Here is a 26,869-nt window from a genome sequence, read left to right as displayed (position 1 = left end):
ATGACTTGGGGGTTAAAGAAAAAAGCAGGTGACTCTCCTTGTCAATTGTACCTATTATATTTAGACACCCTGGGTAAATGAATGATATTTTCTAGAAGGAAGAGAACTTATCTATTTAATACATCTAACAGGATAGCCCTGGCCATAGGATTACTTATGCTAAATAAGCCCAGAATCTAGGAAGCATGGTTCCAGAACTAAGTAACTCTCTGGAATATAAAAGGAATTCTGTTAGGTACCTGAGAATCTCACTAGAGAACTAAACTATAGACCTAAACTATAGCAAGAGGGTATATTAGTCTGCTAGGGCTATAACAAACTATCATAACTCCCCACTCCCAACCCTCTAATTAGTTATATTAGTCCCCACAGACTGTCATAATAAGGTACTAAAGGCTAGGCAGCTTAAACAACAGAAAGCCATTTTGTCACAGTTCTACAGGCTGAAAGTATAAGATCAAAGTATCTGCAACTTTGGTTTCTCCTGGGGCCTTTCTCCTGGGCTTGCAGATAGTCACCTTCTGTTGTGTCCTCACATGGGCATCCCTCAGTACTTGCTTTCTGTGTCCTAGCCTTTTCTTGTAAAGACACCAGTCATGTTAACTAGGGCCAACCCATATGACTTCATTTTACCTAAATTACCTCTTTATAAGCCTTATCTCCAAATACAGTCATATTCCCTTCCGGGAGTCATATTCTCCCTTCTGGGAGCCTGATAAGGGACTCGATCCCAGGACCCCAGGACAAGACCAAGCCAAAGGCAGAAGCTCAACCACTGAGCTACTCAGGCACCCAATATATAAATTTGAAGGGACATAATTTAGCCTGTAACAGAGGTTATGTGTCCAATAGACTGTGGACATGTGAGATTTTCCAGACGGCTGATTCTGCTGAGCCTTTCCATGATCTGTATCTTTGAACTTACTGTTGAAATTTGATCCCGGGTAATATCTCTGATTCACGTGAATGTGAGCCTGATTGTTAGCTTAAGCTATATGTGTACCGTTTATTATTATTTTTTTTAAAGGAACAGTACTCTGAAAGCAAATATGAAAAAAAAATAATTGTGTCAGTCTGGATGTCTTCTTTATCATTCTTTGCAATTTTCTCCTCAAGTTTTTTTTTTTTTATTTTTTTAATAAAAACAAAACAAGAGAAGGAGGTGAGGCAGCTTACGTCTGGACAAAGGTAGGAACGTGAGCTGGAGAGCGACAGGCGGGTGCTTTAATAATTAAACAAGGAGGCCTTTAGATCCATGTGGTTCTAATGCCCAGGCAGCCTTACTAAACAACCCAAGATCCAACCCTGTCAATGCCTCAAGGTCATGAAATGGAACCTAAGAACAACCCATCACAAACAGCCAAGTAGATTTTAATCCATAGCTAGTCAATAATTTATTTGCTTTTCTCTATAAAAGCCACTCCCCAGCGCCTGTGGGTAGAGGCTCCTAACCCCTTTGCTTTTAGGTGCTGCTTCATTAGATCTTTTTTTTTTTTTCCATTGGATCTTTTGCTCAAAAAAATCTGCGCCCTTTTAACAGCGGATAGACAGAGAGGGAGGAGGCGAGAGCTCGCCGGAGCCCAGCGACCGGGAAGCCCGCAGACGGAAAGCAGCCCCCGGGAAAGGCCCCACGGCGGGGCGGGCCCGGCCAGGAGGCGGGGCGGCATCCGCCCAGTGCGCAGACTCCGGGGCCGGACGGCGCGCAGGCGCAGGAGACGCCGGCCGCGCGGGGCTGTCATGGCGCTGCGCGGGGTCTCGGTGCTGGAGCTGGCCGGCCTGGCCCCGGGCCCGCTGTGCGGCATGATCCTGGCGGACTTCGGCGCGCGGGTGGTGCGTGTGGACCGGCTGGGCGCCCGCGGAAACACGAACATCCTGGCCCGGGGCAAGCGCTCGCTGGTCCTGGACCTGCAGCGGCCGCAGGGGGCGGCGGTGCTGCGGCGCCTGAGCGCGCGGGCGGACGTGGTGCTGGAGCCCTACCGCCACGGTGAGCCCCGGTGGGCCCCGGCTGCTCCGCCGCGCCGCGGGGGGGGGGGGGGGGCGCCGGACCCGCTGCTGCTGCTGCTGCTGCTGCTGCTGCGCCGCCGCCGCTGCTGCCGCCGCTGCTGCCGCCGCTGCCCGCGGCCGTGCGGGGGCTGAGCTTCTAGAGTCGTCTGTGGACCAGGCGCCGCTGGCGCTGGGCTCCCGTACACGGGATCCCGGACACCGCTCTTGCCGTCTTCTCCTTGGACCCATTTCCCGCTCCTTCCCCGGTTCCTCGTTTTTCTGATCACCGATGTGTATTTAGGGGTCGTTTCTCTGCAGTTTTGGGGGTTGGTGAACCCTCTACAAGCCACCCCCCTGACCCAGGCTAACACTCCCTGCCTTATAAATCCCAAGTTCCAGCTTCTTCTTTTTTTTTTTTTTTCAAGATTTTTAGTTTATTTATTCATGAGCAACAGAGAGACACGGGCAGAGGGAGAAGCAGGCTCCACGCAGGGAGCCCGACGTGGGGCTCGATCCCCCGTCTCCAGGGTCACGCCCTGGGCCGAAAGCGGCACTAAACCGCTGGGCCACCCGGGCTGCCCAAGTTCCAGCTTCAGATCAGTTTAGTGTACACTCTGCTTCCTGGAGCCACCTTATCTATTCCGACTGTTTTCACTTCTTGTAGATGATGACCAAGCCTATAATTTGTGCCCCCTGCCGCCCCCCCCCCCAGAGCCACCGGCTGCTGGAATACACACACCGTGCACGTCTCTTAACTGGCTGCCCCCCAGGCATGGCAACTTCCACAAATCCCAAAACAGTTGCACTATCTTACCTCCTAAAATAGCATCTCCTCCTTTTTTTTTTTTAATTTTTTTCTTTTATTGGAGTTCAATTTGTCAACATATGCATCTCCTCCTTATATATATATATATATAATATATAATTATATATTATATATATATATATAATATCTCAGGAAATGGAGCCAATACCCACCCAGTTGCCTGAATCAGAAACCTGCACTCCGACCGTAACTCCAAATACTCCACTTCATATGCTTTGTTACCAGGAATCCAGACGTTCTTCTTCCTTTCTCTGGCTTAGGCTTTACTTTCCATACTTGCTGTAGCTTCCTTCGCACTGTCGTAACAGCTTTTTGAAAGCGGATGTTGGGGATCTAGCCCCACTTGGATCCCTTCTCAGACAGCTGCCAAGGTAATCTTGCTCAAGTACTAAACCAAAGCCTTGCTTGATACATAGCAGGAAGTCAGTAAATGTCTGGTGAATGAATTGAATGTCTGTAGGGTACCAGACATCTTAAATGTGTTAATTCATTTATGCTCACAGCAGATTGGGATGTAATAATTTCATAATTAGGATTGTGTCCCAATATAATAATGCCCTTTTTAAGGATGGAGGCTCAACATGATTGACTCCAGGCTCTTGGCAATTAGGAGGAAAGTAGAACCACGTATACAGACTTAGCTGCTGGGTGAGACAGTTGGGGCTGGGGTGTGTTTAGGCAGAGGACTAGAGTTTGTTTGTTTGTTTTTGTAATTTACATAGCTTTAGGAAGACACAGTAAAAATATAATCTTTATTATTTCTTTTTTTTTTTTTATATAAATTAATTTTTATTGGTGTTCAATTTACCAACATACAGAATAACACCCAGTGCTCATCCCGTCAAGTGTACCCCTCAGTGCCCGCCACCCACTCACCCCCACCCCCCACCCTCCTCCCCCTCCACCACCCCTAGTTCATTTCCCAGAGTTAGAAGTCTTCATGTTTTGTCTCCCTTTCTGATATTTCTCACACACTTCTTCTCCCTTCCCTTATATTCCCTTTCGCTATTATTCATATTCCCCAAATGAATGAGAACATACACTGTTTGTCCTTCTCCGGTTACTGTGGCCAAGTTCAAAAAGGGTGTTGCCTGAGTTCTTCTCTGGGATTTTGATGGAATCTTGTCTCACATTTAGATCTTTCATCTATTTTGAGTTTATCTTTGTGTATGGTGCAAGAGAGTGGTCCAGTTTCATTCTTCTGCATGTGGATGTCCAATTTTCCCAGCACCATTTATTGAAGAGACTGTCTTTCTTCTAGTGGATCGTCTTTCCTCCTTTATCGTATATTAGTTGAGCATAAAGTTCAGGGTCCACTTCTGGGTTCTCTGTTCTGTTCCATTGATCTATATGTCTGTTTTTGTGCCAGTACCACACTGTCTTGATGAACACAGCTTTGTAGTACAACCTGAAATCTGGCATTGTGATGCCCCCAGATATGGTTTTCTTTTTTTAAAATTCCCCTGGCTGTTTGGGGTCTTTTCTGATTCCACACAAATCTTAAAATAATTTGTTCTAAGTCTCTGAAGAAAGTCCATGGTATTTTGATAGGGATTGCATTATACGTGTAAATTGCCCTGGGTAACATTGACATTTTCACAATATTAATTCTGCCAATCCATGAGCATGGAATATTTTTCCATCTCTTTGTGTCTTCCTCAATTTCTTTCAGAAGTGTTCTGTAGTTTTTAGGGTATATTTTGAGAACCATTTGAATGGTAAATGGTTCTCCAATCTTTTATTTTCAGGTTGTAGGTGTCCTTCTGTCTAAAATGAGTCTCTTGTAGACAGCAAATAGATGGGTCCTGTTTTTTTATCCAGTCTGAAACTCTGCGCCTTTTGATGGGGTCATTAAGCCCATTCACGTTCAGAGTTACTTGAACTTCTTCTTAAAGGGGAGTTTTAAGAGTCCCCCTTAAAATTTCTTGCAGAGCTGGTTTGGAGGTCACATATTCTTTCAGTTCCTGCCTGTCTTGGAAGCTCTTTATCTCTCCTTCCATTTTGAATGAGAGCCTTGCTGGATAAAGTATTCTTGGTTGCATGTTCTTCTCATTTAGGACCCTGAATATATCCTGCCAGCCCTTTCTGGCCTGCCAGGTCTCTGTGGAGAGGTCTGCTGTTACCCTAATATTCCTCCCCATGAAAGTCAGGGACTTCTTGTCTCTTGCTGCTTTAAGGATCTTCTCTTTATCTTTGGAATTTGCAAGCTTCACTATTAGATGTCGAGGTGTTGAACGGTTTTTATTGATTTTAGGGGGGGATCTCTCTATTTCCTGGATCTGAATGCCTGTTTCCCTTCCCAGATTGGGAAAGTTTTCAGCTAGGATTTGTTCAAATACATATTCTGGCCCTCTGTCCCTTTCGGCGCCCTCGGGAACCCCAATTAAACGTAGGTTTTTCTTCCTTAGAGTGTCATTTATTTGCCTTAATCTGTCTTCATGGTTCTTTAATTGTTTATCTCTTTTTTCCTCAGTTTCCCTCTTTGCCATTAACTTGTCTTCTATGTCACTCACTCGTTCTTCCACCTCGTTAACCCTCGTCGTTAGGACTTCTAGTTTGGATTGCATCTCATTCAATTGATTTTTAATTTCTGCCTGATTGGATCTAAATTCTGCAGTCATGAAGTCTCGTGAGGCCTTAATGCTTTTTTCTAGAGCCACCAGTAGCTGTAGAATAGTGCTTCTGAATTGGCTTTCTGACATTGAAGTGTAATCCAGATTTTGTAACTCTGTGGGAGAGAGGGCTGTTTCTGATTCTTTCTTTTGAGGTGAGGTTTTCCTTCTAGTCATTTTGCTCAGTGCAGAGTGGCCAGAAACAAGTTGTATTGGAACACGGGGGAGTATCACTGGTCCGTCCAGCTGGTCTTCTGGGGGAGGGGCCTGCTGTGCTGATTTTCAGGTGTTAGCACTTGGGGGAGCTGCTCTGCCCCTGCCTGCTGCAGGGCTCAGCGGGGGTTGTTTACCCGGTGGGGCCCCAGGAGGAACAGTCGCAGTTGCTATGGCAACTCTGGAAGCCTGGATTCAGCCTCCGCAGGAACAACGGGGCTCGGGGCTCTCGGCTCTCCGTCCGCAGGGCCTGGAGGCTCCGGGGCGGGGCCGCTGATCTGCTCAGCTCGGGGCAGGAGCGTCCTCGCTGTCCTGGGCCCTCCCGGCCTCTGCCTGTCCCGGGGAGGCCGGATCCTGGGCTGTGTCCCGGCGCCCTGTGCTCCGGGGCCTGCGCTGTTGGATTCGCGCTCCCGCCCCGCAGCCCCTCCCTGGAGCCGCTCCCGAGCCCCTCCGAGCTGCTCCGGTCGGTCCCCGCCGTGCGCGCTGCAGCCCTTAGGGAGCTCGGCGCACTCTCCTGCGCTCAGGTGTCTGTTAGTGTCCCCGGGAGCCCGAGGGCATCCCCGTCCTCCTGGGTCCTGCTCCAACTCCCTGCGAGCCCCTTTCCGCCCGCCCGGGAAGGTTGGTGCAGCTCCTGCTCCTCCGGGACGGGGCTCTCCTGTCCTGGGGACACTCGCCCCGGCCTCAGCCCGGCTCCTCGCGGGGCCCCTCCCCCTCGGAGGCCTTTTGTTTCTTTATTTCTTTTTCCCCGTCTTCCTACCTTGATAGAAGCGCGAACTCTTCTCGCTGTAGCATTCCAGCTGGTCTCTCTTTACATCTCAGGCCGAATTCGTAAATTTTCAGGATGGTTTGAAGGTTATCTAGGTAATTTGGTGGGGACAGGTGATTTGGGGACCCTGCTCTTCCGCCATCTTGCCCCTCCCCCTCCTCTTTATTATTTCTAATCCCAGGTGATTTAAAATACTAGTTATTTGGATTTTGTCCAGTAAATATGGTACTTACTGATAAGAGCTCTTAGACGCTTATTTTAGCAAATCTTTTCATAGATATTTGCAAGCCTTTTGTGAAGATCCCCATACCAGGCACTTGAGAGCCCTGAGGAAACAGGTATGAATCCTACCAGGGGAACTTCTAAGATGATAGAGAAGATAGTGGTGTATATACAAACATAAACACAGCATGAGGTAGAAGGTGGTAGGTAATGATGCAGAGCACAGAAAAAGAAGATCTTAAAAAGGATAGCCGCTTTCAAAAGTATATTTTTGACCAATCAAGCCCCAGGGTAACTGTTCCAAGAGAACAAACCAAACATTAAGAGAAGAAGACAAATCATGAGAGACTCCTAATTGGAAGGCAAAGGGTTGCAGTAGGAGAGATGGGGGAGACGGGGGATAGGGTAACTGGGTGATGGGCATTAAGGAGGGCACATGATGAGATGAGCACCTGGTATTATAGTGTATGTTGACAAATTGAATTTAAATAAAATAAAAATTTAAGAAAATGAACAAAACATTTTTTTAAAGATTTATTTGAGAGAGAGAGAGACAGAGATAGAGGCAGAGAGCCCAAGTGGGGAGGAGAGGGAGAAGCAGGCCCCCATTGAGTGGGGAGCCCGATGCACGGCTGGATCCCAAGGACCCCGGGCCTGACCTGAGCTGAAGGCAGATGCTTAACCGACCGAGCCATCCAGGTACCCCAAGAACAAACCATTTCTGATAAATGACCAAGGAGAAGATTTGGGGAACCATAAAGGTACTGACCTAAGGAATGCAAGGCCCATTGTGGGGATTAAAAGAACTTGGATATGCCTGAAGGGAAAGAAGCTAGGCCTGGAAGGAAATAGTATTCTGGAGCAAAAGTCACACATTCTAAAAATGGTGACCTCATTCATTGTGTCCTTAAGTATTGGAAACTTGCTAAAACCCATAAAACGTGTTATTAGTATGACTTGCAAGAGTGCCATTTTATATTTGCCAGAGAGACGGGATTACACCCATCCTCAATTCATCCCTCTTTAAGAAAAAAAATCATTGTTAATTTTCTCTTAAGGTGTCATGGAAAAACTCCAGCTAGGCCCGGAGATTCTGCAGAGGGAGAATCCAAGGCTTATCTATGCCAGGTTGACTGGATTTGGCCAGTCAGGAAGATTCTCGAAAACAGCAGGCCATGACATCAACTTTTTGGCTTTGTCAGGTAGGTAGACAAAGTAAGTTCTCTGTACTTACCATTTTGTTCCCAATTGAGATTGACAGTTATACTAACTACAAAGAATATGTAAAGGTGCAGACTTAATTAAATATTTATCATAATCAGGTGACCATGGCTGGCTTAGTCAGTGGAGCATGTGATTCTTGTTCTCGGGGTTGTGAGTTCAAGCCACACATATTGCATGGAGCCTAGTTAAAATTTAAAAAAAAGGAAGGGGGGATTGGTTTGTCTTAGAAGAATTATTCTCAACCCTTTTCCCCCTGTCTTAACACATTTGAGGAATAATGTACTCTCCTAGTAACATTTACTTATTACATTTGTATGATCGATTCTCAGGCAAGCCCCTGTCAGGGAGTAAGAGATACGGTGATAATAGAGGTGATTGTTCTGTAATTTGAAAATGCTTATATTGTTTGCTATTTCATTAAGAATGATTGCCTGAGGGGACGCCTGGGTGGCTCAGCAGTTTGAGTGGGTGCCTTTGGCTCAGGGCATGATCCCGGAGTCCCAGGATCGAGTCCTGTGTCGGGCTCCCTGTATGGAGCCTGCTTCTCCCTCTGCCTGTGTCTCTGCCTGTCTCTCTCTGTCTGTCTCTCATGAATGAATAAATAAAATCTTTAAAAAAAAATGAATGATTGCTCGAGTTACCATTTTAGACTTCAATGAATACCTGTAGTTTTCAGGTCATTATTATCACTTTATTAGAATTTTTGCCTGTGAGAACAAGTCTTAAAATGACCCAATCCTAGGGTTTCCTAAGAAACTGTGTTTTTGAGTAAAGAAAGTCTAACATTTCCTGTGAGTACAAATCCAAGGTAGAGGAAAAGAGTGAGGATGAAATTGTTTTTTCCAGCTATTTTAAAATGGAATCACTTTTCTTTTCCTTATGTTTATTTTCCTGCATCTCTTTCTAATAAGAATGGAAGTGGATTATACTGTTGTTAAGCCATAAGATAAATTGATAACAATATTTTTTTCCCTGAAACTAGTGAGCAAAGACTTAGCAATAAAATCCTGAAAGCGTTAGTTGCAATAACGTTTTAAAGAAGAAAAAAACGAAAAACAAAACAAGGAGCCTTGTTGGGGGAAAAGCCTGCTTATAAATATGCTAAATAGTTTAGATTTGGAAAAGCATTATGTATTAGTATTCACTATAGTAGCAACTAGAGAGATTGGTTATTCCTTTTACAGTGTTCATGTATTTATTTAAAATAGGCATTAAATCTATGGGTACTATTCCCTGATGTTATTTAATAATATAGGTGTTCTGTCAAAAATTGGCGGAAGTGGTGAGAATCCTTATGCCCCACTGAATCTCCTGGCTGACTTTGGTGGTGGTGCCCTCATATGCACACTTGGTATCTTGATGGCTCTGTTTGAACGCACACGCTCTGGTAAAGGTCAGGTCATCGATGCAAACATGGTAAGTGTTAATTAGGGGAAGTGATAAGTCTACCAGTTATTCCTAAGTATGATAGGCAGCTGCCTCAGATTCTTTTCTGAACATGACAAGAGATCATTGAGATTTGAAGTTTGAACCCAATTACCAAGGATATCCTTTTCTTTAAAATAGCTTCATATCCTTTATGTGTGTTGGAACATCATAATTGATTATCTGTTTGTGGAGTCAACTTTCTAAACTTTTCATGGCTCATCTAATTCCTGTGTTTCAACAGTTTTCCCCACGCTAATTCTTGTGCTTAGAATATAGTTTTCAGGCATTCTTCATTTAAAACTGGGCTCAGGAAATCTCCCTTAGCAGATAGAAAAGATTCTTAAGAGTTCAAAAGTAAGGGACGCTTGGGTGGCTCAGCAGTTTAGTGCCTGCCTTTGGCTTAGGGGGTGATGTGATCCTGGAGTCGCAGGATGGAGTCCCACATCTGGCTGCCTTCTCCCTCTGCCTCTCTCTGTATCTCTCATAAATAAATAAATAAGAAATAAAATCTTAAAAAAAGAAAAGAGTGCTAAAGTAAAATGGGCCAGTCTAGACCTTCCTTCTACATTTTTAGGGGAGACTCCAACGTTGTGAGGTTTTGGTTTTTTCACTGTCATGCATTGAGCACATGCCTCGTGTTATGCTAGGCACTTTCCCTGTGTGATTTCTCCTAATCCTCAAAATAGCAGTTTCACTAAGAATGCGTTTTTTTAAAGAGGAGGAAACCAAAGCATCAAAATTTGCCCAAGTTCTCAAAGCCACAGGGGAGGAGCCCAATCCAGCACCATTACAGGTTTGCATTTAGATAGGTCTTTGGAGGGAGAATGGAGATGGATGTGAGGAAGACAAGACTGGAGACAGAGAGTTACTGGGTTGTTGCTGAGAGAGAAGCACAAGTGTTGAAGTCATTGGTGGTAGAATGAGCCTGGATTTAAGGGATATTTATATTTGAGATGTAAAATTGCCAGGATTTGGTGATGCATTGGCAGTGAGGGGAGTGGAAGGGGTCAAGGGTGACTCTCCTGTTTTGTTTTTTTTTTTTTTTAAGATTTACATATTGGAGAGAGAGAACTTGTGTGCATGTGTGCACATTAGTGAGGGGAGAGGGAGAGGAAGAGAGAGAATCCTCAAGGTGACTCCCTGCTGAGCAGGAACCCCAAAGCAGGGCTCGATCCCAGAACCCTGAGATCATGACGTGGTTGAAATCAAGAGTTGGCCACTTAATGAACTGAGCTACCCAGGCACCCTGACTCCCCTGTTTCTGGCATGGATGATTTGGTGGGTGCTGTCACTGGTACCAAGGAAGGCAGGGTGAGTTAGTGGGTAAGAGCACGATTCTAGCAGCCTGCTTCATCCACCACAGCTCTGCCAAGGACTAGCTCTGCGATATATATTTATTTATTTATTTTGTTTATTTATTTTATTTTATTTTATTTTATTTTATTTTATTTTATTTTATTTTATTTTATTTTATTTTATTTTATTTTATTTTATTTTATTTTATTTTATTTTATTTTATTTTATTTTATTTTATTTATTTTATTTATTTATTTATTTATTTATTTATTTATTTATTTATTTATTTATTTATTTATTTATTTATTTATTTATTTATTTATTTATGATAGTCACACACAGAGAGAGAGAGAGGCAGAGACACAGGCAGAGGGAGAAGCAGGCTCCATGCACCGGGAGCCCGATGTGGTATTCGATCCCGGGTCTCCAGGATCGCGCCCTGGGCCAAAGGCAGGCGCCAAACCGCTGCGCCACCCAGGGATCCCTAGCTCTGTGATCTTTGGTAGGGTGCTAACGTCGCTGTGCCTTAGCTTCTTCCTTGTAAAATGGAGATAACAATGGTACCTACCTCAGCATCATTAGAGAACTGAATGAATTTATCCGTTCAGGTTCTAAACAATACCTGGCATAGAGGAGGTACTCTGTGAGAATTTGGTATTATTATCTTAAAAGGAATTCAGTTTGGCTCATTTCAAGTTTGAAGTTGCTTTCAGATATTCAGGTACAATGAATCCTCAAAGTTAAAGACTAGAAACAATTTTAGAGGCATTTGGGAGCCACCTGAGACTGTTTGAAGAGTGCTTGAAGAGTGGGCAGGAGAGGAGAAACAGGGCTAAGGAGAGCAAAGTAGAGAACCATAGAGTGTTTCTACGGAAGCAAAGGAAAGAGAGCTTAAAAAAAAAAAAAAAAAAAAGAATGATTAGAGGGTCAGATGTTGGTGGAAACCTCAAGAGCTTAGATCTGAATGGTATAAGTTGTATTTGCCATTGGTGACCTTTTACAAAAGTCATTTCCAGGGCCCTCATCTTGGGCCTTGGCTTGCACTGCCTTCTCAAAGGCTAACCCCTGTGCTATTTCTGTGTCATCTGATACTCTTATCAAAACCCACTCTATGGACATGGTCACTGTGGTCCAAAAAGAATGAGCTAAAAACAAACATTGGACCTTGGGAGTTTTAAGGAGAACTTAAGGTTACTCAAGTATTATTAAATACTTAATAATAATTTGAATAATTTACTAATGTAATTGCTCATTTATAGTCAAATAGAAATAAAAGATAATTGCTGCTTTCATCAGACTGTGTCTAATTAGAGTTACATGATGATTAGGAAGATAGGTTTTTAATATATATGGAAATGCAAACTTGATTCAGGGTTCGTGTTGTATCAGGGTAAAATGAGTGTTGGCTAATAACTCAAGGCCTAATGGATTAGTAAAGCATGGCATTCTTTACTTTCTGATCTCTGGGAACCCTTGTAATACAAAATAGTTTTAGAAGCTGATTAGTGGGAACAGATACCTTATTCTTTTTTTTTTTTTTAAGATTTTATTTATTTATTCATGAGAGACACAGAGAGATAGAGAGGCAGAGACACAGGCAGAGGGAGAAGCAGGCTCCATGCAGGGAGCCTGATGTGGCACTCGATCCCGGGATTCCGGGATCACGCCCTGTGCCAAAGGCAACGCCCAACTGCTGAGCCACCCAGGTGTCCCCAGATACCTTATTTTTTTAGGCCATAGTTTTCAGATGTTTTTAGCAACAGAATCCTTGACTCAGGCCTGCCTATGATGTCCTGAAGTCATCTCCTTGGAAACTGTCAAGTTAAAACTGAGAAACATGACATCTGTTTTCCTGTGTTTGTTGTCCCTGATCTGGGGATGTGTACTTGACTTCAGCTGGGGTGGCTGTGCCCTGGCACATAGGCTGTTGTCCCACATGATGAGAACAGTATAAAAGGTGGGGAAATTGAGGCTGCAGTTTTCCTGTGTCAAAAAGCTCTTGTTAGCTTCTCCACATGTGGGTGAAGGGCAAGAGAAGCCATATGTCTGGGTAGCATAAGGAAGTGAGGATTGTAACTGCTCTGTTTCTGTCCTGTATTCTCCTGTGGCCCCAAATAAAGGAAGGATTAAATAGTGCCTCTCTGTGTCCTGAATGGGCCAAATTGGACCCATAACTGTATTAGTGCATCTTTTGTCAACAGACTCATCAGTATATCTGGTATATAAAAGAAATTATATATAAATATGTATACACACGTGTGTGTACGTGTATGTATCATTCTGTGTGGTATATCATTCTATGTGAATGTGTATATGTATAAATATGGGGACTCTCCAAAATCTTTGTAACCCAGTTTCAAAAAAAGCATCTCTTTAGGCCACTAATCCAAAATACCCATACTATTTGGTATGTGAGATGTAGGAGCCATAAATTGAGATATACATGAGATTTCAAGTTAAAAGGGAAAATTGGGATGTATCTAAAGATATATTTTGCATTTCTTTCACAGCCAGTAACTGATAAATTCCATAGGCCCACCCCATTCCAACTCCTGGAGATGAGGATGCTTTGATGGCCTTCTCCTGGGGTACTAGAATCATTAGGATTAGAAAGCCATAAGGATAGGGAAGTAGTCTTCTTTGGATAGTCCAGTGCATGCAGCCTGTAACATTTGTACCTAAGGATATGAATCCTTTCCTGTTACTTCACCATTCAGTGGGAAGTTGGCATTCCCAAACTAGTTTGTATGGACTCAGAAAACTTGTTTATAAGTGCCACTTACATTTTCTGTTTATTTTGTAACTTTCTAGTGATTGTTAAAATTAGAATATGTTAAATACTCAAATATAATTTTCTTGGGCTTGAAATCAAACTAGAATAAGTGAAATTTAACTGTAATATGATTTACCATTATAATGTGATATGCTTCATATATTTACATGTATGTGTTTATAGATATTGAGATCAGAAGATTTTTAAAAACCGGTTTTATTTTTAACTTTTTATCCTGTTATTTTTTAACATACATAATTATATAGAGAGTATTTAATGAACTTCCATGTGCCCTCACTTGGCTTAAAAAATTGTCAACATTTGGCAGTTTTATTTGAAAAGGAGAACAAAAGTAGTTCCTTCTATGTCTTTTCTGAAAAGTACCTTCTAACCTAAATAGTGGAGAAATCCTGTATCATAAATCTGTTCTAACACATTTCACTGAAATATCAAAGAAGTTGTATAATTAGATACAGTCTTCCTATACTCAAACATTTTTATACAAATGTTGAAAAAATATTAAGTGGAAATTAATCATGCTTTTACAGTTTAAATACCTGGATTCATAGTGTATGCTGTTTCTTCTTTAAAGGTGGAAGGAACAGCATACCTGAGTTCTTTCCTGTGGCATTCTCTACAAATGGGGCTGTGGGAAAATCCTCGAGGACAGAATTTATTAGATGGTGGAGCACCTTTCTACACAACTTATAGGACGGCAGATGGGGAGTTCATGGCTGTTGGAGCATTGGAACCCCAGTTCTACAAGCTGCTGATCAACGGTGGGTAACTTTCATGTGCCTCCTCCACTTCCCCTTTTCTTGTGGATATTCTTTAACCTCTATCTTGGAACATTTTGAAATTCATTATGTCTTTTATTATGTGTCTACCTTATAATTGACCTAATTATAGCCATCATTATATTGTGGGCATTTCCCTTATGTTTTGAAAGGACAGGTAATTTGACAAGTCTGTAGAATAGCTCAGAGTTTAAAAAAAGTATCCATTTTGTAGAAGTGTTTTTTTTTTTTTTTTTTAAGATTTTATTTATTTATTCATGAGAGGCAGAGACATAGGCAGAGGGAGAAGCAGGCTCCATGCAAGGAGCCCAGCGTGGGACTCGATCCCAGGTCTCCAGGATCATGCCCTGGGCTGAAGGTGGCGCTAAACCGCTGAGCCCCCCGGGCTGCCCTAGAAGTTCAATTTTTTATTGCATTTCATACTCGAGAATTGGATGTTTATATTGCCCTGTGTGCCCACATATTATTCTTCCTTAGAAATGACCTGCTGGTTCCACAGTTCTTATTCCTTGATAGATGTCACCTATAATCTTTTAGTGTCAGGGGCCACCTGGGCACCTGTTATTAGGACATTTTTATTACTTATCCTTTAGTAAGTATTGCATGGAAGTTATTCAGGGAACTCCCAATTTTATAGTCTCACCCCAATGTTTTCTTTTAAAATTTTAATAGTTTCAGCACTCACATTTAAGTCTCTGTTACATTATGAGTTAATTTTTATATATGGGGTGAGGTAAAAGTCCAACTTCATTGTTTTGCATATGGCTATCCAATTTTCCCAGCACTGTTCGTCAAAAAGACTGTTCTTTCTCCATTGAATGGTTTTGGCATCCTTGTTGAAAATCTGTTGACCATAAGTATAAGGGTTTATGTTGGGACTTGATTCTGTACCATTGATGCACATGTCTCTCCTTATGTTAGCACCATGCTGTATTGATCACTGTGGCTTTGTAGTAAGTTTGAAATTAGAAAGTATGAGTCTTCCAATTTTGTTCTTTTTCAGGATTGTTTTGGCTATTCAGGGCCCTTACCATTTCCATATGTATTTTAGGATCACCTTGCCAATTTCTGCAAAAAAGGGATTTTTGAGAGGGGTTGTGTTGAATCTGAGCATCAGTCTGGGGGTTATTGCCATTTTACTAATATTAAGCCGTAATATCTATGAACATGGGATGCTTTTCATTTATTTGGGTCTATAATTTCTTTCAGTGATTCTTTGTAATTTTCAATGCATAAAACCTACACTTATTTGGTAAAATTTATACTGAAGAATTTTACTATTTTTTATATTATTGTAAATAGTATCATTTTTGTTTTGTTCATTACTAGTATATAGAAATATATAGTATATAGTGATTTTTGTATATTGGCCTTGTTTCTTAACCTCATTGAGCTCATTTGTTTGTTCTAAGTGCGGATCTCTGATTTTATCTTGCTTGAGTTCCTGGAGATTTTTGGATGTGCAGTTAATTTGTTTTTCATCAAATTTGGGAATTTGCCAGACATTATTTCCTCAAGGATTTTTTTTCTGCCTTTTCTGTCTCTCTTCTTCTGAGACTTATGTTGTGTGTGTGTACACATTTAATTTTATTATAACAAAGTGACTTGTACATTTTTAACATTTAAACTGAGCATCATCTTTCCAGTGAAACAAAAAGAAAATTTAAAAAGAAACAGGAACAAAATTAAAATAGAGAATGTCAATTTCAAATAAGATCCTACAGGTTCTGCTGATTCTCCCTTTATGTGGCAGGGCTCAAGTTATCATTAGAGAATTTTATTTTAAAAGTGTCATTTTTTTTTATTGATAGTCCATGTTTATTATTTAAAAAAATTTATTTAAATTTAATTTGCCAACACATAGTACAACACTCAGTGCTCATCTCATTATGTGTCCTCCTTAGTGCCTGTCACCCAGTTACCCTATCCTCCCACCCACCTCCCCTTCTGTTACTTTTTTGTTTCCCGGAGTTAGGAGTCTCTTATTGTTTGCCTTCTTCTTTAATTTTTCCCCACTTAGTTCCCCCCCCTTCCCTATGGTCCCTTTCACTATTTCTTATATTCTACAAATGAGTGAGATAGTATGATAATTGTAAAAGTGTCATCTTAAGATGCAAGGATAGCCATTAAACATCATAATTAAACCTGCCAAAGAAGAAGCCATGTTGTCAAAATGCTCACTTAACCCACCAAAATACCTCAAACCCACCCTTTGCTGACCCTCAATAACCCCATTTTTTGAAGTTTTTTTTCCTTTTTTTTTTTTTTAACAAGAGAAAGTAGACAGATACATGTTGGTAAGTGCTAACTGTCCATATTCACAAAGAGAGACAGTATAACCTCCGAGCTCCGTATACAGAGAAAGGAGGAAAAAAGCTGGAATTCTACGCACTATCACACAGGGCTCTAGCACCCTTCAGCTTCCAGTTGAGCTAAAGAAGCAGGTTTTTATTTTTTCCCACAGAGCACAGTGGCATTGATTCCATAAAGTTTTTGTTGAGACAGAAAGGGATAAAAATAAATTTGGAACAAAAAGGGGTACACATTCTTTTCCCTCTGTATTCTACTCAAGGTATTTCCCTTCAAAATAAGTTGAGAACCATGGTATAAAGGAAGAGAAAAAAAGACTTAAAAAAAAAAAAAAAACAGGGCAAATCAGCACCAGAGTAGAAAAAAAGAGAGAGAGATAGACTGCAACTTGCCCCAAAGGGACTGGAGAAAATTAAAAAGGAAGGTTAGACTCCATCAGTGTTCCATTAGTCCTCTTCTTCTTCATCCTCTTCTCCTCACCCCCCCATCATCATCTTCATCTTCTTCACCTTCATCCTCATTTCCTTCTTAATATCTTCCATACCTTCTTCTTCATCGTCATCATCCTTTTCTCTCTTCATCATCTGTATCAGGAACCAACTAGTACTATAATGGATTTGGCCAAATGTCATCTTTGATGACCTCTCCTAACTCATCTGCACCTGCATCAGAATGATAGTAAACCAGGTGAAGAAATTCTCTGGTTCCTCATGCTGTCTTTTCCTGCTGGCTTTATTCTGTTTCACTTGAACATTTCATCAAATCCTTTCCAGATTTCCATTTGATTTTGGTAGACTTTGAAGGTAGATCACCACTCTCATTCAGATGAAATTATTTGGAGAGAACTTTATGGATTTTCACCAAAATAATATTCTGGTCTGTAACCTGATTTAATGTCTTCAAATTCTGTCACTGCGGCTCTTGTCAAATAATGTAACACCTCTTCATCCTCCTCCTCAAGCAGTGCAGATACTTGTGGGTGGTTGACAAATTTGGAACTTTGGCAATCAGTTCTGACTCTTCTGAAAAATGGTTGGCAGAGTTTGTTATATTTCTGTTCTACTTTCAAAATCTCCTCATTGTCTTGTTCATTAAATCTGCCTGTTTCATTTTGTACTTCATCAACATGTTCAATTGCTTGCTGTTGTTTTTCTCCCTCTAGCAAGTGCTGCGAAGTTGACATTTTCCTCTGGCTTGGAGGCAGGAGGCAGTCTCAGTTTCCTGGTTTGAGGTAGGAGCGAAGACTGGCATTTGGGGGCCAGGCTTTGAGGAAAGTCCAGGAAACAAGGGCAGAGGCATGTGTGGAAGAAGCTCCAACTGGAGCTTATGTTGGTATTCTCGATGGTACCATGGTGTCCTCTTGATCTCTGAGGTTCTGTTCATTTTTCTTTTCTTTTTTCTTTCTGTTCCTCAGGCTGGATAAGCAGTTTACTTCTTTTTTTTTTAATTTTTTTTAATAAATTAATTTTTATTGCTGTTCAATTTACCAACATACAGAATAACACCCAGTGCTCATCCCGTCAAGTGTCCCCCTCAGTGCCCGTCACCCATTCACCCCCACCCCCGCCCTCCTCCCCTTCCACCACCCCTAGTTCATTTCCCAGAGTTAGAAGTCTTTATGTTCTGTCTCCCTTTCTGATATTTCCCACGCATTTCTTCTCCCTTCCCTTATATTCCCTTTCACTATTATTCATATTCCCCAAATGAATGAGAACATACACTGTTTGTCCTTCTCCGATTGACTTACTTCACTCAGCATAATACCCTCCAGTTCCATCCACGTTGAAGCAAATGGTGGGTATTTGTCGTTCCTAATGGCTGAGTAATATTCCATTGTATACATAAACCACATCTTCTTTATCCATTCATCTTTCGATGGGCACCGAGGCTCCTTCCACAGTTTGGCTATTGTGGACATGGCTGCTAGAAACATCGGGGTGCAGGTGTCCCGGCGTTTCATTGCATCTGAATCTTTGGGGTAAATCCCTAACAGTGCAATTGCTGGGTCGTAGGGCAGGTCTATTTTTAATTCTTTGAGGAACCTCCACACATTTTTCCAGAGTGGCTGCACCAGTTCACATTCCCACCAACAGTGTAAGAGGGTTCCCTTTTCTCGAGCATCCTCTCCAACATTTGTTGTTTCCTGCCTTGTTAATTTTCCCCATTCTCACTGGTGTGAGGTGGTATCTCATTGTGGTTTTGATTTGTATTTCCCTGATGGCAAGTGATGCAGAGCATTTTCTCATGTGCATGTTGGCCATGTCTATGTCTTCCTCTGTGAGATTTCTCTTCATGTCTTTTGCCCATTTCATGATTGGATTGGATTGGATTGTCTTTTGCCCATTTCATGATTGGATTGTTTGTTTCTTTGGTGTTGAGTTTAAGAAGTTCTTTATAGATTTTGGAAACTAGCCCTTTATCTGATATGTAATTTGCAAATATCTTCTCCCATTCTGTAGGTTGTCTTTTAGTTTTGTTGACTGTATCCTTTGCTGTGCAAAAGCTTCTTATCTTGATGAAGTCCCAATAGTTCATTTTTGCTTTTGTTTCTTTTGCTTTCGTGGATGTATCTTGCAAGAAGTTACTGTGGCCAAGTTCAAAAAGGGTGTTGCCTGTGTTCTCCTCTAGGATTTTGATGGAATCTTGTCTCACATTTAGATCTTTCATCCATTTTGAGTTTATCTTTGTGTATGGTGCAAGAGAGTGATCTAGTTTCATTCTTCTGCATGTGGATGACCAATTTTCCCAGCACCATTTATTGAAGAGACTGTCTTTCTTCCAGTGGATCATCCTTCCTCCTTTATCGAATATTAGTTGACCATAAAGTTCAGGGTCCACTTCTGGGTTCTCTTTTCTGTTCCATTGGTCTATGTGTCTGTTTTTGTGCCAGTACCACACTGTCTTGATGACCACAGCTTTGTAGTACAACCTGAAATCTGGCATTGTGATGCCCCCAGATATGGTTTTCTTTTTTAAAATTCCCCTGGCTATTCGGGGTCTTTTCTGATTCCACACAAATCTTAAAATAATTTGTTCTAAGTCTCTGAAGAAAGTCCATGGTATTTTGATAGGGATTGCATTGAACGTGTAAATTGCCCTGGGTAACATTGACATTTTCACAATATTAATTCTGCCAATCCATGAGCATGGAATATTTTTCCATCTCTTTGTGTCTTCCTCAATTTCTTTCAGAAGTGTTCTATAGTTTTTAGGGTATAGATCCTTTACCTCTTTGGTTAGGTTTATTCCTAGGTATCTTATGCTTTTGGGTGCAATTGTAAATGGGATTGACTCCTTAATTTCTCTTTCTTCAGTCTCATTGTTAGTGTATAGAAATGCCATTTCTGGGCATTGATTTTGTATCCTGCCACGCTACCAAATTGCTGTATGAGTTCTAGCAATCTTGGGGTCGAGGCTTCTGGGTTTTCTATGTACAGTGTCATGTTATCTGCGAGGAGGGAGATTTGACTTCTTCTTTGCCAATTTGAATGCCTTTAGTGTCTTATTGTTGCCTGATTGCTGAGGCTAGGACTTCCAATACTATGTTGAATAGCAGTGGTGAGAGTGGACATCCCTGTCTTGTTCCTGATCTTAGGGGAAAGGCTCCCAGTGCTTCCCCATTGAGAATGATACTTGCTGTGGGCTTTTCGTAGATGGCTTTTAAGATGTCAAGGAAAGTTCCCTCTATCCCTACACTCTGAAGAGTTTTGATCAGGAATGGATGCTGTATTTTGTCAAATGCTTTCTCTGCATCTAATGAGAGGATCATATGGTTCTTGGTTTTTCTCTTGCTGATATGATGAATCACATTGATTGTTTTACGAGTGTTGAAAGCAGTTTACTTCTCTTTGAGTTCACAGATTCTTTCTCCTGCCAGTTCATATCTATTATTGAGTCTCCTCTACTGAGTTTTTTTTGTTGTTGTTGTTGTTTTAAGATTTTTTATTTATTTATTCATGAGAGACACACAGAGGCTGAGACACCAGCAGAGGGAGAAGCAGGCTCCATGCAAGGAGCCCGATGTGGGACTCAATCCCGGGACTCCAGGATCACAGCCTGGGCTGAAGGCGGCGCTAAACCGCTAAGCCACCTGGGCTGCCCTGAGTTTGTATTTGTAATTGTACTTTTCAATTCCAGTTTTTGGTTCCTTTTTCAGTAATTTATCTTTATTGATATTCTCTTTGATTAGACTTCATTCTCAAACTTTCTTTTAATTTTTCAGATGTGGTTTCCTTCAGTGCTTTAAACATATTATAAATAGCTAGTTGATTTAAAGTCTTTTCCAGTAAGTCCAATGTCTGGCTTTTTCAGGGACAGTTTCTGATGATTGCTTTTTGTCTTGTGTATGGGCCATATTTTCCTTCTTTGCATGCCTCACAAATTTTGTTGAAACTGGATATTTTAAATAATGTGATGTGGCAACTCTGGAAATCAGGTTTCCTCTTCCTTTGCCATCTCTCCAGTCCCGGATTTGCTGTTGCTGCTATTTATTTAATGACTTTTCTGGACTAACTCTGTATTCTTTAGTTACCTGCAGCCACTGAAGTCTGTTCAGTTAGGTTGGTGATCACGTAGGTAATGGTTGGGTAGAGATGTCCTTAAATCCTTTGAACTAATTAATTTCCCATCTTTTTCTGAGGTGCTGTGCCTTCACTTCTTACTTGTGCAGAGATTCAGGGTTAAGCCAGAGGTGAAAGATTAGGACCTGGCCATATCTTTCCTGGGCCCTACATAGATGCCTTCTAAATTCTCTGGAATATGTTAGAGCATTTCAAAGTCCCCCATGAGCATCCTCTTCCCTACTTTTTTCTTTTGATTGTCAGCTTCTTTTTAGTCCCAACAAGGAATGCCACCTCAGATAGCTGTGCTATTAAACAGTTACCATTGATTTTTTTTTTTTTTTTTACAAATGTCAAAAAATGTTCCAGGCATAGGGCATTGTGAGCTCTAATTCCGATCAAATGAAGCAAGCCCTGAGAATGGAGCCTTTCAGGAAGCTGCTAGATAAATGGCAGTTCTCTGGGGATGGGATTTTTGGGAAGCTCTAAACTCATTTGCTTCCTACATCATTGCTGTTACCTTGTTCATTATTATAGCACTGTGATTGAGAGCCTGTTGGTTTTGATGACTACCATAGAGCCAAAGAGAGAGGGATGAAATTAGCACAAGTTTCTGTTTTATTGTTTTAAAGGTTTGTTTTTTTTTTTTTTAAATGAGAGACACAGAGAGAGTCAGAGACACAGGCAGAGTGAGAAGCAGGCTTCCTGTGGAGAGCCCTATGTGGGACTTGATTCCCAGACCCCTGGATCCCGCCTTGAGCCAAAGGCAGATGCTCAACCACTGAGCCACCCTGGTGTCCCTCAATTAGTGCAAGTTCTAACACCACAGGTCTCACTGATCTTGAGATGTAGTTATTTTTCCTGAGTAAATGCTCTTTGAATTGTAGTAAATTTCTAATTTCCAGAGTTGCGAAAAGCTTATTTCTGACCGTTTGTGCCAGGGTTTTTGTTGCTTTTATGAAAGAGCAGGTTTCTGAAGGTTCTTGCTCTGCCATTCCAGGAGTTAACTTCCCTCCTTGGTGTATCTTACTGTCATCTGAAACAGATGTGTGGCATGATCATTTGCTAACATCCACACTCCACCACAATGAGTGAGTTTTTCTGTAAATACTGACAATGAAATGAGACATTTTTCTAGTTGGCTGCTTGCTCCAGTCCCTCAACTTCTTACCACCTTCTGGATTTTCTCTTTCTAAATCTAAACTCCTTAAACATCCTGATTTTTTTTTTTAATAGCCTCCTCTTTTTGCACCCACAGCCTTTTATGGTATCCTTAACCCCCTGTCCCTTCAGGGTTCACTAGGGATCTTAGCTGAGAGGTGATTTGTGATTCAGGCTTGACTTAGCCATGTTAAATCAGCTTTGGTTAATCTATGTAGTCCATGCCAGAATAACTCAGCATTTTCTTTCTTTTATAGTATTTATCTGTTTTGTATATCTATATACAAAAATAGTACTTACTAATCTCATGTACATTATTACTCTCTCAGGCCCAATTGGACAAACTGCCACATCTATAACGATTTTTTTTTAGGTAATATTAATTATATGCCTCATTTATTTTACCTTATATTTGAGATCCTTGAGACCATACTTCAATTAAACTCTTCAGTATCTGAACATAAATACACGAGATATTTGTAAGGTACCAATTCTATTGTACTGTGGCCCTACTGCTTTCTGGGGCAAAGAAATCTGAAAACAAAGAATTTCATGACACGTTTTGGGATGTTAAGACTGGTGTAGTATAATCCGTAAGCAATAGAGAATTTTTTTTAAGTTGTCTTAAAATTCCAAAATATCATTAAAAGAAAAGCAGATAACAAGTGTTGCCAAGGTTGTGGAGAAACTGCAACCCTATGCATTACTGGTGGGAATGAAAATTGCGTAGCTGCTATGGAAAGCTGTATTGCCATTCCTCAGAAATTTAAAACCATTACTATAAATTTTATGCCACGATAATTTTTTAAAAATGAAAAATAATTCAAAATAATGTGTGTTTTAGAAAAAAGTGTAGTACAGAATTTGTCAAGTAAGAAGTAAGAATTCTCTCTTGTCCTTCCACTTTGGGAAAGTTTGGGATGTGGCTTTCAAGGACTTTCTGTGTACATATCAACATAATTGTTTTACTTATTTATAAATTATATTTATATAAAATTATGTAAATGTATAGTTAATAACTATCTTTTTTTATTCAACAGTTTACTAAAGATTTTTCTTGCCAATACAAAAAAATCTGTAGCCTGATGATTTATATGGCAGCCATATGATATTCGATGGTATACTTGTACTAAAACTTAACCATTTCCTTATTCAAGTTCATTTTCATTTTTCCAGTTTTGTATTGTAACAAATGTTTGTTACTTATTAATAAACACTAGTCTTTGTAATAAACTCTAGTCTTTGTAAATATGTATCTTTGGATACTTACAACATGAATTTTTGACTGCTTAATATATGCCTAATACTGTGTTACAGACCAGTAAAGTTTATGATAGATCCTTAAAATTATAAGTATTTTGTATAATTGCCTATGTGTATGTATATGTGTACATGTATATATAAGGTAGCTTTTTGGAAATTAAAACATACTTTCCCAAATTTTAAGTGGTGTCTGAGTCTACAGGCCAGTCCTTGAAAATCTGTTTGACTTAAAATACCTGAAATTTAACCTTGGTTATGCTGTTAAAAACTAGCCACAATCTAGTTATATTTACATGGGGGAGTAGTTTTAGAGTTCTATACAGGAGTGTCAAGAGCATAGGAAGTACGGTATCCTAAACCATTGGTGGTTAATCCTGTGGCCTTGATCCAGGGTCATGGACAGGATGGGAAACTAGGCTGAGAGAGGATGATAAAACAGTGGAAGACCTGGGGTGTCAGAATTAGGGGTAGAGTTGAGGTCTTTTGATTTCTAGTATTTTTCCAGTATACAAGCTTAACCCGTGAGACCATTGATCTCAAATATAATGTCTGTTACAGAAAGAACATATTCGATCCAGTTTTATTTAGTGTTATGATTCTGATTGCATTCTGATTAAAAAAACTTGTTTAAAAACATGCAAATAGGTTTCTAACAGTAGCTATGATCTAGCCCTAATTTTGGTTAATTGGTCATTTTGTTTGTTTTTCAGTCACAGAGTTTGGGGCAATCAGGAAAAAAGAAAGCAAAGTAAAAGACATCCTCAGAAACTTTTTTTTTTTTTTTTTTTTAGATTTTAGTGACAAACCTGAAGTTATAGCTCCATGTTTTTCCTGGTATTTGAATAGGACAAGTGGCTACAGAGAAAAATTTATTTTCTGTATATCCCATAGGTGTCTTTTCACAACTATCCAAAACTACATGAGTTCTCTTTATTTCCTTATATACCTCAGAATCCTAAGAATGGCCTGCAGTATTCATGTCTTCTTACCTCTATAAGACCTTCCTCAAAAAAAAAAAAAAAAAAATATATATATATATATAGTGTGTGTGTGTGTGTATGTAAGGATCTTCCTCTTCAGAGCAGCTTACAATTAGTCATTGTTCTACATAATAGGGAAGGAGAAGATGATAAAAGTGAGAATTATTAGATTAACTTGACTAAACTAATGCAGAATAACATGCTTAAGAAGAAGGGCCTTTCATTGTTGCTCCACTCTAAACATCTACATTTAAAAATCTTCCATGAGGGAGTAAAAATGACATTTATACCAAACTCTAGTAAAGTGGCCTTTTGGCTATAATTTAATCAGCGCTGGAGTTCAGGTGTATCTGCAGGTGTAAATGCTTGTAGTCCATAAAGGAGGCACAGATCAGGTCATGGGCCTGAGAAACCATCCTTTCTGTTAAATCCCCAGCTGGATACTTTCCTCTTTTCTGCACCGTGTGTTGATGAGGCCTTCAAGGTCTCCTTCATGCTTGACACAGAAGTCTGTGTACCTCACTCATGATTTGGCTGGGTGATCACTTTCTGTCCTATTATCTGTAGGGACAACTTGTTGCATGTGTCTTTGGTTACCTTACAAATCCTTTGTTTCTAGTTCACAGCAGTGTTTTAAGAGGGTGATAAGTCAAACATCACTGTTCTACTAGAGCTATTTTATTTGACCAAAATAAAAAGAAGTGAATATTATACAAAAAAATGCAATTTTTGAATTTAATCATTTCTCTTTAGGTTTCTTCCTTCAAAAATGGGGTAGTCATGTAAAGTCATTTAAATGTTATCTTTTGTAGGGTTTGGGTACATTATTATAAAATGTGGGGTTATTTGAATTTAGTATGGCCGATAATAACATCATGAGGAAATTTCTTTTTGAAAACCTCCTCAGGGAAAAATCAATTTCTATACAAATAGAATTTGTATAGACAACTTTTGATGAAATATAAATAGACAACTTTTGATGAAATATAAATAACGTCACCCTGGCAGTGGCAAGTCTCTTTGGAGTCCTGCCACCCTCTTCCCTCTAGCCATTGGCTTCAACTTCAAGTTGAGTTTCAATTTCTCCTCTTGACCCAGTTGAGAGACTCTTCTAGAACATCCTATTTGGGATGGTGTGGTGAGGACAAATGCATTTTCATTGATTATAATCACTCCACCTAATGCATAATAATTTAAGAAATTGTGTTTCTATCTTAGGACTTGGACTAAAGTCTGATGAACTTCCTGATCAGATGAGCATGAGTGATTGGCCAGAAATGAAGAAGAGATTTGCAGATATATTTGCAAAGAAGACAAAGGCAGAGTGGTGTCAGATCTTTGATGGCACAGATGCATGTGTGACTCCAGTTCTGACATTTGAAGAGGTTATCCACCACGATCATAACAAAGAACGGGGCTCATTTATCATTAATGAGGAACAGAGTGTGAGTCCCCGCCCTGCACCTCTGCTGTCAGGCACCCCAGCTGTTCCTTCTTGCAAAAGGAATCCTTTTGTAGGAGAACATACTGAAGAGATACTTAGAGAATTTGGGTTCACCCAGACAGAGATCAATCAGCTTACCTCAGATAAAATTATTGAAATTAATAAGCCAAGAGCTAATCTCTAAGTTCCAGGCCTCCTAGTGCAAGTGAATTTGAATATTGCATGTTCAGTATAGAATAATACATAAAATTGTGTGGAAACATGAAGGAACAGTATCACAGGGCACCAACTATTCTAACCAAGAAACAAGATTGATTACACAGTAATGATTGAATACTGAAAATGGTTAAAATCATAGCTTTTGATTGAGTACTTTTAGTTTACCAATATTAAGTTGTGACAGTTTTTCTGCCTTTCAATTTACTTGACAGATTATATTTTTAATATAAAAATGTTAATACACCTTAAATAGATTTTTTTACTAAAATAGAATAGATTTTTACTTAAAAAAAAGCCTTTCACCCCTCAATATTTACTTATGCTTTTAATTTTGAAAAGCTTTTAAGAAAGTCCTTTAAATAGCACTTAAAAAGCATTTTTGCATTTATTATTTATTCATGAGAGACACAGTGAGAGAGACGGCAGAGGGAGAAGCAGGCTCCATGCAGGGAGCCCTATGTGGGCCTCAATCCTGGGACTCCAGGATCATGCCCTGAACCGAAGGCATTCAACTGCTGAGCCACCTGGATTATAGTGCAATCTTATGTTCAAGGTGCATTTACTTCACTGATACTTCATGTGGTGTCTGTTTAACAGATGCTGGTTTTCACTCTGTTTACTATCTTCAAAATTTTAAAGAAGTGAATGTCAGTAGTGAAGTACCGTCACTTCCATCTTCATAGCTCTGTACCAGTCCCCTCAGTCCAACACCCAATGCTGCCTTCATTCAGGTCCCTATTACCTCTGCCCTAGACTACTGCTCAGCTAGCCTACCTGATTTTTGACCTCCAGT

General features: G+C 40.4%; 1 protein-coding gene across 2 annotated transcripts; it reads left to right on the top strand.

The window, feature by feature from the left end:
- Nucleotides 1-1,437: 1,437 nt before the first annotated feature.
- Nucleotides 1,438-26,301, top strand: AMACR (alpha-methylacyl-CoA racemase). 2 transcript variants are annotated; one of them, XM_055325033.1, is made up of 5 exons: nt 1,446-1,984; nt 7,681-7,824; nt 9,102-9,262; nt 13,936-14,122; nt 25,632-26,301. In XM_055325033.1, exons 1-5 carry the CDS (start codon nt 1,738-1,740, stop codon nt 26,039-26,041), a joined length of 1,149 nt encoding a protein of 382 aa, XP_055181008.1. In that variant the 5' UTR covers nt 1,446-1,737; the 3' UTR covers nt 26,042-26,301. The 2 variants fall into 2 exon arrangements, 1 of the variants encoding a protein (XP_055181008.1); XR_008664357.1 differs by lacking the exon at nt 9,102-9,262 and having other exon boundaries at nt 1,438-1,984; nt 25,632-25,771.
- The last annotated feature ends 568 nt before the right edge of the window (nt 26,302-26,869 follow it).

This window comes from Nyctereutes procyonoides, unplaced genomic scaffold (genome assembly GCF_905146905.1).
Source record: "Nyctereutes procyonoides isolate TBG_1078 unplaced genomic scaffold, NYPRO_anot_genome, whole genome shotgun sequence".
NCBI classification, from domain to species: Eukaryota; Metazoa; Chordata; class Mammalia; order Carnivora; family Canidae; genus Nyctereutes; species Nyctereutes procyonoides.
Note: the sequence above shows the minus strand (reverse complement) of the source record. Positions and strands in the feature narration are given on the sequence as shown.

Excerpts from the sequence above, each read along its gene's own strand:
- AMACR (XM_055325033.1), top strand. The coding sequence starts at position 1,738 with ATGGCGCTGCGCGGGGTCTCGGTGCTGGAGCTGGCCGGCCTGGCCCCG. Across the intron at positions 1,985-7,680 it reads GCTGGAGCCCTACCGCCACG|GTGTCATGGAAAAACTCCAG; the intron begins GTGAGCCCCGGT and ends TTTTCTCTTAAG. Across the intron at positions 9,263-13,935 it reads AGGTCATCGATGCAAACATG|GTGGAAGGAACAGCATACCT; the intron begins GTAAGTGTTAAT and ends TCTTCTTTAAAG.